Source organism: Haematobia irritans, chromosome 5, assembly GCF_050003625.1.
Source record: "Haematobia irritans isolate KBUSLIRL chromosome 5, ASM5000362v1, whole genome shotgun sequence".
NCBI classification, from domain to species: Eukaryota; Metazoa; Arthropoda; class Insecta; order Diptera; family Muscidae; genus Haematobia; species Haematobia irritans.
Genome location: NC_134401.1, coordinates 37,184,179 through 37,202,972, shown reverse-complemented (window position 1 = coordinate 37,202,972; position 18,794 = coordinate 37,184,179). Strand labels below are relative to the sequence as shown.

General features: G+C 31.6%; 2 protein-coding genes across 4 annotated transcripts in view; both read right to left on the bottom strand.

Moving 5' to 3' along the window:
- The window catches only part of cora (erythrocyte membrane protein band 4.1 like coracle), a 204,915-nt gene that overhangs the window by 125,065 nt on the left and 61,056 nt on the right, over positions 1-18,794 (bottom strand). The window lies entirely within an intron of this gene.
- Positions 7,922-18,603, bottom strand: LOC142239629 (uncharacterized). Its single transcript, XM_075311422.1, has 4 exons — positions 18,569-18,603; positions 18,323-18,478; positions 13,847-13,898; positions 7,922-9,295 (listed from the first exon to the last, which is right to left on the bottom strand). The coding sequence occupies exons 1-4, from the start codon at positions 18,601-18,603 to the stop codon at positions 7,922-7,924; spliced, it is 1,617 nt and encodes a 538-aa protein (XP_075167537.1).

Below are 18,794 nucleotides of genomic sequence, written 5' to 3'. Positions count from 1 at the left end.
TTATGACAAATTTTTCTATAGAAATAAACTGTTGACAAAATTATCTATAGAAATAAAACATTGACAAAATTTTCTATAGAAATAAAATTTTAACAAAATTTTCTATAGAAATAAAATTTAAAAAGAACTCATATCCTTAAATAAATAGAAATAGCATTTTTAACAAATTTTTCTATAGAAATAAAAATTTTACAAAATTTTCTATAGAAATACAATTTTAACAAAATTTTCTATAGAAATACAATTTTAACAAAATTTTCTATAGAAATAAAAATTTTGACAAAATTTGCTATAGAAATAAAATGTTGACAAAATTTTCTATAGAAATAAAATTTTGACATTTTATTTCTATAGAAATAAAATTTCGACAAAATTTTCTTTAGAAATAAAATTTTGACAAAATTTTCTATAGAAATAAAATTTTGACAAAATTTTCTATAGAAATAAAATTTTAACAAAATTTTCTATAGAAATAAAATTAAGCTACACTTGTAGTTTAGTCAATGCCTGGCTTTAAGCTGAGATCAAAAAAACAACAATAACGATTGAAGAGAAGCCAACAATAACAAACAAAACGAATGAAGATAGAGGAAGCACGCTCAAAAACAAACCCAGCAAAATACATTCAAATCGATGATTTGAGTTTGGCAAAGGAAAAGAGATATGCTGGCAAATTTGTTTAGGCAGTAGCCGACTATCAAACCCTTTTTCGGGAGGTTCAAGTGTAGTTCACGTTGGGTTGAGTGAATTACCCGAATTTATTCTGATAATTGGTTGATAGTTTTGCTGCAAGTAGAGGATGCTGATGAGGAATGTGGTATTTCCGAAACAGCTGTACATCCAACCATCTTGCAGTCTATAGGGCTTTGCCCAAATAAATTTGACAAGCATACTTTTCCTCTGTTGGTTAAGCTACACTTGTAGTTTAGTCAATGCATGGCTTTGAGCTGAGATCAAAAAAACAGCAATAACGATTGAAGAGAAGCCAACAATAACAAACAAAACGAATGAAATAAAATTTTGATAAAACTCTCCTATAGAAATAAAATGTTTGCAAAATTTTCTATTGAAATAAAATTTGGACAAAATTTTCTATAGAAATAAAATTTGGACAAAATTTTCTATAGAAATAAAATTTTGAAAAAATTTTCTATAGAAATAAAATTTTGACAAAATTTTCTATAGAAATAAAATTTGGACAAAATTTTCTATAGAAATAAAATTTTGACAAAATTTTCTATAGAAATAAAGTTTTGACAAAATTTTCTATAGAAATAAAATATTGGCAAAATTTTCTATAGGAATAAAATGTTGACCAAATTTTGTATAGAAATAAAATTTTGACAAAATTTCTTATAGAAATAAAACTATGACCAAATCTTCTATAGAAATAACATTTTGACAAGATTTTCTATAGAAGTAAAAAATTTTGACCATATTTCCTATAGAAATAAAATTTTGACAAAATTTTCTATAAATAAAATTTTGACAAAATTTTCAGTAGAAATAAAATTTTGACAAAATTTTCTATAGAAATAAAATTTTGACAAAGTTTCCTATAGAAATAAAATTTTGACAAAATTTTCTATAGAAATTAAATTTGGACAAAATTTTCTATAGAAATAAAATGTTGACTAAATCTTCTATAGAAATAAAGTTTTGACAAATTTTTCTATAGAAATAAAATTATGACAAAATGTCTACTTTCTATTGAAATAAAATTTTGATTTTTTTTAAGTTTTCTAAATGAACCAGAATTTTTTAAAATTAACCAACATTTCCCTTCCGTGTGGGTTATTGGTTCACCTGAAAATATGCAGAAAATATTCACATCAATAATCCCTATTCAAAGGCTTCCCAAACCGATAATTTTCTAGATTTCCAACTATGATCATCAAACATTATTAAATACCATTATACAAATTTGCATATATAATTGAACGAAAAATGTCAACTTTGCCTCTCATTGATGATTCAGTTTTGTTTGATACAAAATCCTAAATGAGTCATATTTCCACTTGATTAAATTTGTAATTCTAAAGCCACTACAATCTAAATAGAAAATAATCTCTGCATTTAGAAAAAATTGAATGAAATGTATAATAATAGAATCCAATAACACTTAATTTTAATTAGCACCAAGCTATTTGATGATAGCGATAGGTCGATGATGGTGAATTTATTCATTGGGTTGGTTAGTAAATGCTCTAGAGAAAAATGTTATCAAATTTCCTATGCGTAAATCCAGTGTTCTTTGGAACTTTATGAAGTGATCTCTTATTGCAAATGAATGCAAAAAAATATAGGAATAATGTTTCCATTTAGAATAAAAAAATCCACTTACTTTGGTTAATGCTTAAGGGCATATCTGGCTAAATGGCTAAGAGAAATTGCTAAAGATAAATTTAAATAAGATAATATATTAAAGTTTCTTTAATTCAACTCAAAGCCTTTGAATTAATTACATTTTAACTTAGCTGCTCTTAACTCTTATCCAAAGATTATATTCATAAAATAAAAGAAACCCTGGAGTGCCATATTAAAGTAAGCCATGTAATTATAATGGTAAATTATGTTAAGCTTTCTCTTTAATGTTATTTTTTTGTGGTTTCGAGTACTTTATACTTTTAAGTTTTGCATAAATTTTGTTTTTTTTTACCCAAAAGTTGACTCAAAATTATATGTTTTCCTAAAAAAAAAATTTTTGTTGCTTTTGAAAGTCTGTTATACTCTCAAACAAGAGCTATGTCAAAAAGTTTATTGACCATAACTTTTCTAAGATACCCCTGTACTAAATATCTACCCATCATAATTTTATTCACGATCATGATTATTAAAAAAATCTGTTTTTTCCTTTATTTTGAAAAGGTAGTTGAAATTGCAACTGGCCATAACGGATGTTTATATTTTATGGTTGTAATCGTTGATAACGAATTATTTGGTCAAAGAAAAAAATTAAACAAGTAGTACGGATACAAAAGTGCAAAAATCGACTTTACGATTTTTGTTGAAAACAAAAATTTGAAAAGTTGTAGTTAATTTTTCAATTTTTGAAATTGGAGTGAAATTGACTATTCGACTTTTAATGGTGGCCGTAATCAACTAAGCAACTACATAATTTTCGACTATGACGACATCAATTATCGCAAAATTCGAAAATGTTTAAAAATCTGAAAAATCGACATTTTCACATATTAAAAAAATCGAAAAGTTTACTTCTGCCAAAGTTAATAAGTGTAAGTCAATTTTTTTCCAATTTTGAAAAAAAAACAGAATGTCGACTTTTTATAGTGACCGAAATCGACTAATCGAACTTTAACGAAAAATCCGAATTTGTTGAATTGAATTTATGCTCAAATTTTTCGAATTTTTCGAAAATGAGGTGAAATTCACAATTCTACTATTGATGGTAGCCAAAATGGACTAATCGGTTACTAAAATCCACTAACTCTTCAAAATTGAAATTTGCTGAATATTAAGCAAAAAAATCGAAACTTGGGACGTAAAAGTCGAAATTCAACTTTTGCAATTTTTAAAAAGTTGTAAAATCGAAATTTGCAAATTTAAAAAAAGTCGCTTGGTCCACTTTTGTAAAATTCGATAAGTCGCAAGTCGAATTTCCCAATTTGGAAAAAACCACAAACTTGAAAAATCGACTTTTTATAGCGAACGAAATCAATTAATCGAACTTTAATGGAACAGTCGAAATTTACATATTTAAAAAAAAAAACAAGTTACTAGGTCCACTTTTGCAAAATTCGAGAAGCCGCAAGTCGAATTTCCCAATTTTGAAAAAATCACAAACTTGAAAAGTCGACTTTTTATAGCGAACGAAATCAACTAATCGAACTTTAACGGAAAAGTCGAATTTATGCTGAAAATTTAACTAAAAGTCAACGAAGTTGAAATTCATTTTTAAAATTTTAAAAAGTCGACAAATTCCAAATTTAAAAAAAAATTCACAAATCAGATAGTCGAACGGCGACTATTTCTAATTTTGAAAAAACTCAGAAACTTATAATTGAATTTATACGAAAACTGAAAGTTGTAACGTTAAAAATCGAGTTTTTAATTGTTGCGAAAGTCGAAAAATTTTTTTTAAAAAGTGGAATAATCGACATTTCCATATTTAAAAAGTATCAAAAAAATCGACTTTTGCAACAACTTGAAACAGCGACATTTTATAGTGGACGAAATCGATTAATCGCATTTTTACGACAAAATCGAATTTTCGATATTAAATATATGCTGAAATTTATAATCCATTATTTAATTATCGTAAAAGTCGAAATATGACCAATGTTGCCACACGAGTCAAAACAAATCTACCAAAATTTGGAGAAAATTTTACCAAACAAAACAAATTCATTTTTAATTTTTTTTTCTAAAATTATGTCAAAATATTATTTCTCTAGAAAATTTCGTCAAAATTTCATTTCAATAGAAAATTTCGTCAAAAAAATTTTTTTTTTTTCAATAGAAAATTTCGTCAAAATTTTATTTCTATAGAACATTTTATTGCTTTAAAAAATTTTGTCACAATTTTATTGCTATAGAAAATTTTGTCAAAATTTTCTTTCTATAGAAAAGTTGTTCAAAATTTTTGTTTTCAAATTTTTGTATTTCTATAGAAAATTTTGTCAAAATTTTATTCCCATAGAAAATTTTGTACAAATTTTACTTCTATAGGAATTTTATCAAAATTTTATTTCTACAGAAATTTTATAAAAATTTTATTTCTATAGAAAATTTGATCAAAATTTTATTTTTATAAAATTTTATTTCTGTAGAAAACTTTGTCAAAATTTTATTTCTATAAACAATTTTGTCAAAATTTTATTCCTTCAGATAATTTTATCAAAATTTTATTTCTATAGAAAATTTTGACAAAATTTTATTTCTATAGGAATTTTATCAAAATTTTATTTCTATAGGAATTTTTGTCAAACTTTTATTTCTATATAAAATTTTGTAAAAATTTTATTTCTATAGCAAATTTTGTCAAAATTTTATTTCTATAGAAAATTTTGCCCCAGTTTACTTCTATAGAAAATTTTGTCAAAATTTTATTTCTATAGGAATTTTATCAAAATTTTATTTCTATAGGAATTTTTGTCAAACTTTTATTTCTATATAAAATTTTGTAAAAACTTTATTTCTATAGCAAATTTTGTCAAAATTTTATTTCTATAGAAAATTTTGCCCCAGTTTACTTCTATAGAAAATTTTGTAAAAATTTTATTGCTATAGAAAATGTTGTCAAAATTTTATTTCTATAGAAAATTTCGTCAAAATTTTATTTCTATAGAAAATTTTGTGAAAATTTTATATCTACAGAAAATTTTGTGAACATTTTATTTTTATAGAACATTTTATGAAAATGTTGTCAAAATTTTATTTCTATAAAATTTTCTCAAAATTTTATTTCTATAGAAAACTTTGTCAAAGTTTTATTTCTTTGGTTTGTCAAAATTTTTTTCTTTGCTTTGTCAAAATTTTATTCTTAAGATAATTTTATCAAAATTTTATTTCTATAGAAAATTTTGTCAAAATTTTATTTCTATAGGAATTTTATCAAACTTTTATTTCTATAGAATTATTTTCCAAAATTTTATTTCTATAGAAAATTTTTAAATTTTTTTTTCTATAAAGTAGCTCTTAGAATTCTATCAATCTACCAAATAGTACAAAATTTACCACTTTTAGTAGAATTCTACGTGAATACGACTTTTCAAATTTTTAAAAATTTTAAAATCGACATTTTCAAAAGTCGATAGGTTGACTTTTTACAATTTCGAAAAAAAAAAGATTGGAGAATTTAAAAAGTCGAATTTTTACGGTAACCTAATTCGACCAATCGATTTCCCAATTCGTCTATATTTAAAAAATCTAAAAGTTCAAAAGTCGACTTTTTATAGTGACCGAAATTGACTACTCGAAAAATTGGAATTTGCTGAAATGGAATTATGATGAAAATTAAATTAAAACTCGAAAGTTAAAAAGTCGAAATTCGATTTGTTAACATTTTAAAAAGTTAAAAAATTTACATTTTTTATTTAAACAAATCGGAAGGCCGACTTTTGCAAAAGTATTTGCCAAGTCGAATCTAACGAGGGTTGCTCGTGAAGTACTTCCTAATGTAAGAATATAATATAATGTGTGAGCATTGTTGTCAATGTCGAAATTCCAGGCAAAAAGGATTTGTATTTTGGTTTTTAGCAAATGAAATTCGAAATTCCAGGTAAATTTGATTGTATTTTGGTTTTTAGCAAATGAGCTAAAAAAAAATATATATATATATATATATATATATATATATATATATATATATATATTATATATATATATATATATATATATATATATATATATATATATATATATATATATATATATATATATATATATATATATATATATATATATATATATATATATATATATATATATATATATATATATATATATATATATATATATATATATATATATATATATATATATATATATATATATATATATATATATATATATGATTAAATGGATTCTCTGGTTCTCTATGTTGGTTCTCGATTGGATTGACAAAGCATCGACGAATTATCACCTCGTTCGCGATAACGATATGAAATGGGAAGAAAGGTATTTCAGGCTTGACAAAAACCTCACCAGGTGGAATGGAGTGAAAAGCTTACCGAACAGTTTAAGTGTTAAATCCAAAGTGATCATTTATTTCATTTTTACTTAAAAGCTATTACATGGTTTCGTTAAAAAAATTAAGTGAGAGTAATATTTCGAATTAAGAAAATAGATATATGCGCCATCTGCTGATAGAAAATATACTTTAGTACAAGTAATCGGTCATATATATTGGAAGTACTTAAAGGGCTGTTACACGTTCTTAATATTAACATTCAGGCCCCCTTGATGGGTACCATCAAAATAGACTTAAACATAATTAAATTCATCAGGTATATCCATTATTTATACAAGAAAAAAAACAGGTTTATATGATACATAAGACATTTTTCCTTAATTTAATAAAAGATAGATATATGGCATATATATAGTAGATACATTTTTTCTAGACTGGGTATCTTCCAGATACGATCCAACCAAAGGTAGAATTTTGCGCTGTTGCAAGACCATCGGCATTTGGCATAATACCGTCGCACAGAATTTTTGAATATATGTCTGAACCAAAAATCATCGAGATAGAATCATTTTTAAAAAATAAAGGATCAGCCAGGACGAGATTATGAAATTTTTCTTGTATTGATTTGGGCAAGGTTTTACCAGGAGTTTTTAGGGAAATCCGATTGTCAACCCTCATTAGAGTGGTAAAGCTAACTTTTTTATCTGTGCGTGCAAATATCGTGACAGTACATACAATGGAGTCTTCCATACCTTTTGTTGGGATATCGTACTTTAAAACTATTGCCCTTGAAATCCGACTGACAGTGGATGCAGTATCTACTAAAATACGTATTGGATGCAATCGACCGTTGATCGACAATTTTGCTAATATAGTAGGAAGGACTGTTACCATTTGTTGAGACTCTACTTTCAGTGATTTTCGGGCCAATTCAATTGGAGCTATTTCTGAGCCACTATCTTCGTGCCGATGAAGAAGTGTATGATGTTTATGGTTACATTTGCGACATCCTGATTTGGAGAAGCACGTAAGTTTGGAATGCTTGTGAGCGAGACAATTTAGGCAATACCCGTGTCGCTCTACTTCTTGCCTACGCCTAGATGGATTCATTGCCAAAAATCGTTTACACAAGCGTAGAGGGTGGATATCATTACATACTCGACATTTGTAAACACGTTTGAATTTGGTAGATCGTGGATTCTTCAGCGATGGACGATTTTTTATTATTCTCGGCATTCTGGAAGTAAATTAAGTAAAAAGTAAAGTTATCTAATCGGTAGGTAAGCATACTAGCTTAACAATTGGACGCGTGATAGTTCCTCTCTGAGTAAAAACATCAGCAACTCGGACCCGGTTATCCTTTCCAGGATAAACTCTAACCACACGACCGATTCTCCATTCATTTGGAGAAAGATTATCTTCCCGAATGATGACAATTGAATTTACCTCTACGTTCATTTCAGGAAATTTCCATTTGTTTCTTTTATGAAGCTCACGTAGGTATTCAACCTTCCACCTTTGACAGAAATGGTGGTGGAGAGCCTTAACGCGCTGCCACCGGTTCGTTACGGTTTCTGGATGAGTGTCTATAGTTGGTTCTGGTGGCGTAAGAATTGGCCCACCGGTCAAGAAATGTCCAGGAGTAAGGGGATTAAGGTCTGTAGGATCTTCAGACATAATGGATATTGGTCTAGAATTAAGACACCCCTCTATTCGGGCTAGCAAAGTGCAAAATTCCTCAAATGTATATTTATGCGACCCAGATACTTTTTTAAAATGCGTTTTAAAGCTTCGGACTCCAGCTTCCCACAATCCTCCCATATGTGGAGCTCCAGGTGGGATGAAATGCCATGACAAGTTCTGGTGCACCATTTGGGAAATCAAATTAGAGCGAGAAGCAGAAAGAAAATCCCTTGCTATATCCTTGGATGCACCCACGAAATTAGTGCCATTATCAGAATATATATGCAAAGGGCAGCCTCTTCGAGATATAAATCGGTGAAAAGCGGCTAAGAATGTTGCAGTGGACAAGGAAGACGTGGCTTCGAGATGAATCGCCCTAGTCGCGAAACAGACAAAAATACAAGCATAGCTTTTCGATGATTTACAACCCCTTACAGAAGAACTTTTAACATCGAAGGGGCCTGCGAAATCAATGCCCGTGCAATGAAATGGACGACTAATCGTTGTTCTTTCCGGTGGAAGCGCAGCCATTATTTGGGATTTGGTTTTTCTTTTGTATATGGTACATACTTTGCATTTGTTGATAATAGTTTTCGCCAAGTTTTTCAACTTGGGAATCCAAAATTGTGATCGAATCAAACGAACTATTAGCTGGTTTCCACCGTGTAACGAAAGAACATGTGTAAAATGGATCAAGAGTCTACTAAACTGGCAGCTATAAGGTAGAACAATTGGAAATTTCTCATTATAGGTCAACGAAGAGCAAGCAAGTCTTCCATTGGCGCGAATTATGCCATCTTTGTCTAGGAATGGATTTAAGTTTAAAATATGCGAAGATCTTTTAATATCGTTATTATCTAGTAAAGCCTTGTACTCGTCGGGAAATGAAGCCCTTTGTGCTAAAATTATGAGTCGAATCTTAACAAAATTGACCTCCAATGAAGTTAAATCAAAACATATCTGCCACCCGAAATTGAAATTTAAACAGATATGTTTTAATTATTTAAAAAAATGAAACCAAAAATTATTCCCAAACTGAGACTTAGTTTATCTCAGGGTTTTTGTCTTCAAACCAAAAACTCAATATCTCAGTTACTTTAAAGGAAAAATCTGTTAAAGCCCTTAATCCGAAAATTGCTTGATAGCACACCAAAAACCACGTCCCTTACAAAAAAAAACCAAAACATGAAAACTGAATTAAATTTTCTCAAAGGTTGCCAATGATGGAAGAAATCTAGACGAGAGGGGGTGGTTTGGTGGCTAGAGTACAAATCAAGCTAATACACCCAACTAACGAAGGGTCTCATGATTATGTCATAATGCTGAATTATGTCATGTTGGCAATGTTACTACTTCTGTTTGTCATATCTGCAATATGATGATGACGACGACGACGATGTGACAAAAAACCATCATTATTTCATGATGTGGGACAAAACGAAAAAAAAACAAAAACTATGTCATATAATAGAATAGAAATTTCAGCAAAATTCAAACCAAAATACCCCCAAAAAGAGACCTTTTTTCAAGTAGCCAATTTGTTTTTTTTTTTTTGCTGACCTTAATCGAGTTATGAAAACGGCAACAATGTCTGTGTGTCATCATAATTTTCCACCCGCAGACTCAGCTTGAATATGAAATTCAAGTACCGATGCCACTACATCATACACTTGTGACTGTACTTGAAAATATCTTTTTTCTCAATTCATGTCTTCTTTAATATGTAATAACAATAAGTATAATTTAAAATACATTAACTATTAATTGAAGATAATATGAACAAAATAGTAAATTAATGGTTTAGATGTCAGAGGGACAGCAAAAAATTAAAAACAAGAGGAAACGGATATGTTGAAGGGTGAAAATGTGTAAATTATGATGCGAATGAAACTCATCCGGGTTAAATTAAAGTTTTCTTATAGAAAACCTAATTCAGCTAGGTTGAGTTAAAGTTTTTCTATAGAAAATTTAATTCAGCCAGGCTGAATAAAAAGTTTTCCTATAGAAAACCTAATTCAGCCGGGCTGAATTAATGTTTTCCTATTTAAAACCTAATTCATCTTTGCTGAATTAAAGTTTCTCCTATAGAAAACCTAATTGAACCAAGCTGAACTAAAGTTTTTTCCATAGAAAACCTAATTCAGCCAGACTGAATTAGATTTTTCCTTTAAAAATCCTAATTCAGCCAGGCCGAATAAAAGTTCTCCTATAGACAACCTAATTAAGCCAGGCTGAATAAAAGTTTTCCTATAGAAAACATAATTCAGGTAGGCTGAATTAAAATTTTCGTATAGAAAACCTTAACCATGCTTAATTACAGTTTTCCTATAGAAAACCTAATTCAGCCAGGCTGAATTAATGTTTTCCTATTTAAAACCTAATTCATCCAGGCTTAATTAAAGTATTCCTTTAGAAAACCTAATTCAGCCAGGCTGAATTAAAGTTTTCTTATAGAAAACGTAGGACACCCAGGCTGTATTGAAGTTTTCTTTTAGGAAACCGAATTCAGCCAGGCTGAGTTAAAGAATTCCTATAAATAACCTAGGTCAGCCAGGCTGAATTAAAGTATTCCTATAAAAAACCTAGGTCAGCCAGGCTGAAGTAAAATTTTCCAATAGAAATCCTAAGTAAGTAAGGCTGAATTACATTTTCCTACAGAAAACGTAATTCAGCCAAGCTGAATTAAAGTTTTCATATAGAAAACCTATTAGGAAACCGAATTCAGCCAGGCTGAATTAAAGTATTCCTATAAATAACCTAGGTCAGCCAGGCTGAATTAAAGTATTCCTATAAAAAACCTAGGTCAGCCAGGCTGAAGTAAAATTTTCCAATAGAAATCCTAAGTAAGTCAAGCTGAATTAAAGTTTTCATATAGAAAACCTATTAGGAAACCGAATTCAGCCAGGCTGAATTAAAGTATTCCTATAAATAACCTAGGTCAGCCAGGCTGAATTAAAGTATTCCTATAAAAAACCTAGGTCAGCCAGGCTGAAGTAAAATTTTCCAATAGAAATCCTAAGTAAGTCAGGCTGAATTACATTTTCCTATAGAAAACGTAATTCAGCCAAGCTGAATTAAAGTTTTCATATAGAAAACCTAATATATCCTAGCTGAATTAAAAACTTCCTATAGAAAACCTAATAGAGGCAGACTGAATTAAAGTTTTTCTACACAAAACTTAATTGATCGCACTTGAATTAAAGTTTTCACATAGAACCACCTAATTCAGCCAGGCTGAATTAAAGTTTTCATATAGAAAACGTAGGACAGTCATGCTGTATTGAAGATTTCCTTTAGGAAACAGAATTCACTCAGTCTGAATCAAGGCTTTCCTATAGGAAAGCTAATTCATCCTGGCTGAATTAAAGAATTCCTATAAGAAACCAAGGTCAGACAGGCTGAAGTAAAATTTTCCTATCGAAAACCAGGCTGAATTATATTTTTCCTCTAGAAAATGTAAGGCATCAAGGCTGCATTGAAGCTTTCCTATAGGAAAACCAATTCAGCCAGGTTGAATCGAAGTTTTCCCATAGAAAACCTAATTCAGCCTTGTTGAATTAAAGTTTTCTTATAGAAAATCTAATTCAGCCAGGCTGAATTGTAATATTCTTATAGAGAACCTAATTCAGCTAGGTTAACTTAAAGTTTTCCTATAGAAAACCTAAATCAGCCGGGATAAATTAAAGTTTTCCTATAGAGAACCTAATTCAGGCAGGCTGAATTAAAGTTTTTCTATACAAAACTTAATCCAGACAGGCTGAATTCAAGTTCTCCTATAGAAAACCTAATTCCGCCTGGCTGAATTAAAGTTTTCCTATAGCAAACCTAATTCAGCCTAGCTGAATTAAAGATTTCCTATAGAAAACCTAATTCAGTTAAAGTTTTCATATAGAAAATCTAATTTAACCTAGCTGAATAAAAAAATTCTCATAGAAAACCTAATTGAGGCAGGCTGAATTAAAATTTTCGTATAAAACACGTATATCAGCCAGGCTGAATTAAAGTTTTCCTATAGAAAACCTAAATCGGCCGGGCTAAATTAAAGTTTTCCTTTAGAGAACCTAATTCAGGCAGGCTGAATTAAAGTATTTCTATACAAAACTTAATTCATCTTAGTTGAATTAATGTTTTCCTATAGAAAACCTAATTCAGCCAGGCTGAATTAAAGTTTTCCTATAGAAAACCTAATTCAGCCGCTGAATTAAAGATTTCCTCTAGAAAACACAATTCAGGAAGGCTTAATTACATTTTCCTATAGAAAACCTAATTCAGCCTAGCTGAATTAAAGTTTTCATATAAAAAATCTAATTTAACCTAGCTGAATAAAAAATTTCTCATAGAAAACCTAAGTGAGGCAGGATGAATTAAAGTTCTCCTATAGAAAACCTGGCTGAATTATAGATTTCTTATAGAAAACTTAATTCACCCAAGCTGAATTAAAGTTTTCTTATAGTATTAAAGTTTGCGTATTAAAACAAAACTTAATTCCGCCAGACTGAATTAAAGTTATCCTATAGAACCCCGAATACAGCCAGTCTGATTTAAAGTTATCCTATAGAACCCCAAATACAGCCAGTCTGATTTAAAATTGTCCTATAGAAAACCTAATCCAGCCAGGCTGAATTATACTTTTCCTATAGAAAACCTAATCCAGTCAGGCTGAATTATAGTTTTTCTAGAGAAAACCTTATCCAGCGAGGCTGTATTAAAGTTTTCCAAGAATAAATCCCAATTCAGCCAAGCTGAATTAAAGTTTTCCTAAAGAAATTCCAATACAGCCAAGCTGAATTAATGTTTTCCTGTAGAAAAAGTAATTCACTCAGGCTGAATTAAAGTTTTCGTATAGAAAACCTAATTCAGCCAGGCTGAATTAAAGTTTTCCTATAGAAAACCCAATTCAGCAAGGGTGAATTAAAGTTTTCCTATAGAAAATCTAATTCAGCCAGCCGGATACAAAAATTTAACTCACTTCTCACTTAAACACCTGTCAATTATATACCGCGAGTACTAAATAATAGGCAGCATTATCAAATAAATTACATGTAAGTCTAATACAATCGACTATAATTAATCAAATTATTTGTAAACAGTTTGTTTGCAAAAATAACTACAACATAAAAAAAAAAAAAACAAATAACAAATCGTTTGAATGACAGGTCCATGGTTTATTTCAATCATTACACTTGAATATACGCCATTAAACTGGAGCATTATTTTGAAGGATGGTAGAGACAAAACACAAAAACTAGCTAATTACAATTTGCCATTGCCACATTGGGGCACACAAGTAAAGTAAGAAGTAGAGGAAGAAGAAGTGTTAAGTGAGACACCTCTGGCTGTGTGGCATCATGAAACTATTAAACTGTCTTGGAAATTGTGTGTCAATCAAATGGGTTGACAGAAGACAACACTAGGAGAAATTCGTAACGAATTCAATTATTTCCGTTGGCTTCAATTTACTGTTCTTTTCGATCTTCAGTCTATTGACAGCTAAGACAGCTCAAAGCCAACTTTCCCAAATCGTTGATAATCGATAAGATTTACATGATGATCACACCGATAGCTTTGCAAATAAGAGAAATTTGTTGGATGAATCTTAATCATAGAGTCGCGGTGGTGACGGCGGTATCACACACTTATCTATTGTGTTCATAAAGTTGTTGACTATTTAATTGAAACCACTTGTAATTTAGCGCCAAATAATTTGTACTTGTGACCGATTAAAACGAGTTCGATTGCAAATTCGCACACAGCGGCATAGACCGGCGTTATGATTTTCTCTTGTGGTTAGCAATTTGATTAGCATCACCTAATAGGCAATCGAATGGCTTAGCAATTAATATTTTAAAGCTAAATTTTGGAAAAGTTTTACTCTACAACAGGCAGTGAAGAACTGTAAGGTGGCAAATATATTTTCCGAAAAAAGAGATCAAACAAAGTCTTCAATATCTGCCTGTCAGATTTTTAAGAGTCGCTTATGGTAGTAAGAGGCAATTATGTTGGTAAAAAAAGTTTCTAAGAGCCGCTCTGGTTCGTCAGAGCCGTTCCAAACAGGTTTGCAAGAACCGTCGTTCAGGTTCGTAACCGCAGCTCATGTTCATAAGAGTTGATTAGATTCGTGAGAGTCGCTGAGGTTCGTAAGACCCATTCAGGTTCATAAGAGCTGCTCAGGTTCATAACAGGCTATCCTGTTCGTTAGAGCTTCTCATGTTCGTAAGAGGTTAGGTTCGTAAGAGCTGCTTAGGTTCCTAAGATCCGCTCAACTTCGTAAGAGCTTCTCAGGTTCATAAGAGCATTCGGGTTCGTTAAAGCCGCTCAAGTTCCTAGGAGCTTTTAAGGGTCGTAAGAGCTTATCAGATTCGTAAGAGCATCTCAAGTTCGTAAGAGCTTCGCATTTCGATAAGAGCCTTTCAGATTCGTAAGAGCATCTCAGGTTCGTAAGAGCCATTCACGTAGAGCGGCTCAATTTCCAAGGAGTCTCTTTGGTTCGTAAGAACCTATCTGGTTCATAAGAGCCTCTCACTTTCATAAGAGCCTGTTAGCCACCGTGGTACAATGGTTAGCATGCTCGCCTTGTATACACAAGGTCGTGGGTTCGATTCCTGCTTCGATAGAACGCCAAAAAGTTTTTCAGCGGTTGATTATCCCACCTCAGTAATGCTGGTGACATTTCTGAGGGTTTCAAAGCTTCTCTAAGTGGTTTCACTCCAATGTGGAACGCCGTTCGGACTCGGCTATAAAAAGGAGGTCCCTTGTCATTGAGCTTAACATGGAATCAGACAGCACTCAGTGATAAGAGAGAATTTCACCAAGTGGTATCACAATGGACTGAATAGTCTAAGTGAGCCTGATACATCGGGCTGCCACCTAACCTAAGCTAACCTTCATAAGAGCCTCTCACTTTTATAAGAGCCTCTCACTTTCATAAGAGCCTTTCACTTTCATAAGAGCCTCTCCGGTTCATAGGAGCCTTTCACGTTCATAAGAGCCATTCAGTTAGAGACGCTCAAATTCCTAGGAGCCTCAAAGGCTCGTAAGAGCCTCTCAGGTTCATAAGAGCCGTTCAGATTGTTAAGAGGCTTTCAGGTTCACAAGAACCATTCAGGTTCGTAAGAGCAGCTCAAGTTTCTTGAATCCTCTAAGGTTCGTAAGATCCTCTTAGGTTCATAAGTGCCTTTTAGGTTCTTAAGAGGCTCTCAGGTTTACAAGGGCCTTTCAGGTTCGTATGAACAGCTCAAGTTCCTAGGAGCATCTAAGGTTCATAACAGCCTCTCTGGTTCATAAGAGCCTCTCACTTTCCTAAGAGCCATTTAGGTTCGTTAGAGCCGCTCATGTTCCTGGGAGCCTCTATGGTACCTAGGTTAGGTTAGGTTAGGTTAGTTGGCAGCCCGATGTATCAGGCTCACTTAGACTATACAGTCCATTGAGATACCACATTGGTGAACTTCTCTCTTATCACTGAGTGCTGCCCGATTCCATGTTAAGCTCAATGACAAGGGACCTCCTTTTTATAGCCGAGTCCGAACGGCGTTCCACATTGCAGTGAAACCACTTAGAGAAGCTTTGAAACCCTCAGAAATGTCACCAGCATTACTGAGGTTGGATAATCCATCGCTGAAAAACTTTTTTGGAGTTCGGTCGAAGCAGGAATCGATCCCACGACCTTGTGTATGCAAGGCGGGCATGCTACCTACCTAAGATCCTCTCAGATTTGTTAGAGCCGTTCAAGGTTCTAAGAGCCTATAAGTTTCATGGTTCCCAAGAGTCTCTCAGGTTTAGGTTCCTAAGAGTCTCTCAAGTTCATAAGAGCCATTCAGGTTCATAAGAGTCTTTCAAGTTCGTAAGAGCCTCTCCGGTTCATAAGAGACTTTCAGGTTCATAAGAGATTATCAAGTTCTTAAAAGCCATTCAGGTTCATAAGAGCCATTCAGTTTCGTAAGAGCCATTCAGGTTCTTAAAGCGACTCACTTAAGTTCCGCTCAAATTACCAAGAGCCGCTGAAATTCGTAGAAAGATGTTGTCTTTGTAATCGCCCAGGACTGTTCAAGTTGTTACGGGGCGCTCAGGTTTGTAAGAACAGCTTACATTGGTAAGACCATTCAGGTTCATACGAACTTCTCATGTTCACAAGATCCGCTGTACCACTCAGGGCCACTCAGCTTCTTAAGAGCCGTCCAAGTTTGTAAGAATCGCCCAGGTTTGTAAGACCTGCCAGGGTTATGGTTAGGGTTATGATTCTCTAAGCCCCGCTTACATTTGAAAGATCAGGCTAAGTGCGAAAAAAAAACCGTTAAGGTTCGTAAATACCACTCAGGATCATATGGAGTTCTCGAGTTCATAACAGCTACTCACGTTCGTAAGAACCGCTCAGGTTTGTGTGAGCATCACAAATTTATAAGAGACGTTTATATGGGAAAGATTCGCTACGATGCCTATTAGAAATTTAGAATTCTCTGAGTTTGGTTCATTAAAAAATGTCTGGTTCATACCAAAATACCAAAGCACCCCTCAGAACAGTCAGCATTTCTGAGATAATCCACCGTTAACAAACTTTTTGGTGTTTAGTCGAAATTGCAATTGAACTCAAGACTTTTTTTATGCAATGTACCCTCACATCTTGTGTTCCATCAGAACTCGCATTAGCGTCATTAGCGTAGCTAGACAATTTTCCTAGGGGGGGGCTATAGCGCCCCTAGCTAAATATTTATATTTCATTTATTTATATTTCAATTAATGTTTTATTTCATAAAAATGAATAAAAAAAATTAGACATCAAAATAACTCGAAAACTAATTTATAATAAAGCAACTAAAAGTAGTTCCACACATTTCCCAGCAAAAAAATTTGGAAGTTCTTCCAAAGGCACAACTTTAAAAGCACTTCCAGAAGATGTACTCCCAATGATGTTCTTTATTTTAACTACTCAGGAAGTTCTTTAAATTCATTTTTTATAACTTGGTGTTTTCATACTTTTAATGGGAAATTTTAACTGTTTTGTTTCAAATACCTTAGAAACGAAGTAAGAACTCATAAAATGGTACAAATAATTTAAATTTTGTCGAAAAAAATTCTAAATCCAATCTGAAAAACTTGTGAATTTTTGAAAATATTTGAGTCAAACGTTTCCGACAAGCATTAGAATCCATTAAAAATTATAAAAATTATTTATTTGACAAAATATAACAGAATTTTTTAATTTACATTCAAAACATTGAATTTGGATCACAACTAAAGAAGTGATGAAAATTCAGTGCAACGGCTGTTGAAATGGAGGACTTCCGTCCTATGACAAGCCCATATTCATCGCTTCTTCGCCAATTTTGCACCACTTCCGGATCCAAAAAGATTGTTTTCATTACTTTTTTGGCGACTTTTTTGGCTGGGCTTGTTTATTTTTTATAAAAATGGAAAATCGTAAATAGGTTTTCAAATTCTGGGGGGGCTAAAATTTTTCTGGGGGGGTCTAAGCCCCCTCCCCAGAGGCCTTCCTATGCTTATGATTAGCGTACTGATCTCCAATAAATTTATCGGGTTGGTTCATACTAATCTGGTTTGATCATACTGCCCCAGTTTGATTACAACAAATTCACCAAGATTTAAATAAAATGTTCGATTCTCTTCTTTGGAACCTTCTTGAGAATAAGAATTGGGTGGAATTCAAAGATCCCATACTATTTCAGTTTGATCAAACCAAATTCGACAAGTTTAAAATGAGATTGATGAATCTCTGTTTTAAATCCCCTTTTCAAAATAAAAATTGATTGGAATTGAATGAATCTTCATCATAAAATAATCTCTTAAACGTATATAAGGTCAATCTTCGACGAATCTGTGCGATACGTATAAGGTCAATCTTCGAATCTCTGCGGTATGATCAAACCATTACAGTTCCATCAAACTATTGTGTACTTATCAAGTTTCGTTCCTCTCTTTTGCGACCTTATTGACAATGATTGTTTTTCTGTGATTTCTCTGGTTTGATCATACTAATCCAGTTTGATCAAACCAAATTCTTCACGTGTAAAATGAAATTGATGAATCTCTGTTTTAAGACCCTTTTCAAAATAAAAATTGCTTGGAATTGAACGATTCTTCATCATAAAATAATCGCTTATACCTACATAAGGCCAATCTTCGATGAATCTGTGCGATATAATGAAACCATTACAATTCGATCTAACGCTATTTCAGGAAATTAAACTCGATTATATAAATTATATTTCGGTATCAAACATGTAGCAAATACAATCCATTAGATATTTCTCCATGTAGAGTTTTCACCTACCATGCCATAACCATATATTTATTCAATATCAGCAAAATTAAATATATTTCACTTAAGATTAATGCCTAAAGCTTAGTTTTCCACTAAATCATTGGAAAACTAGAAAAACGACAACTATATGTGCAAAACAAAACAACAAGAAACTAAAAATTTCCTAGTAATTGGAACGGAACT

Coding starts and splice junctions, on each gene's coding strand:
- LOC142239629 (XM_075311422.1), bottom strand. CDS start 18,603: ATGGAGAAATATCTAATGGATTGTATTTGCTACAT. Junction 18,479..18,568: donor ATGGATTGTATTTGCTACAT/GTTTGATACCGA, acceptor TATATCGCACAG/ATTCATCGAAGATTGGCCTT. Junction 9,296..13,846: donor ATTATCAACGATTTGGGAAA/GTTGGCTTTGAG, acceptor TTCGGGTGGCAG/ATATGTTTTGATTTAACTTC.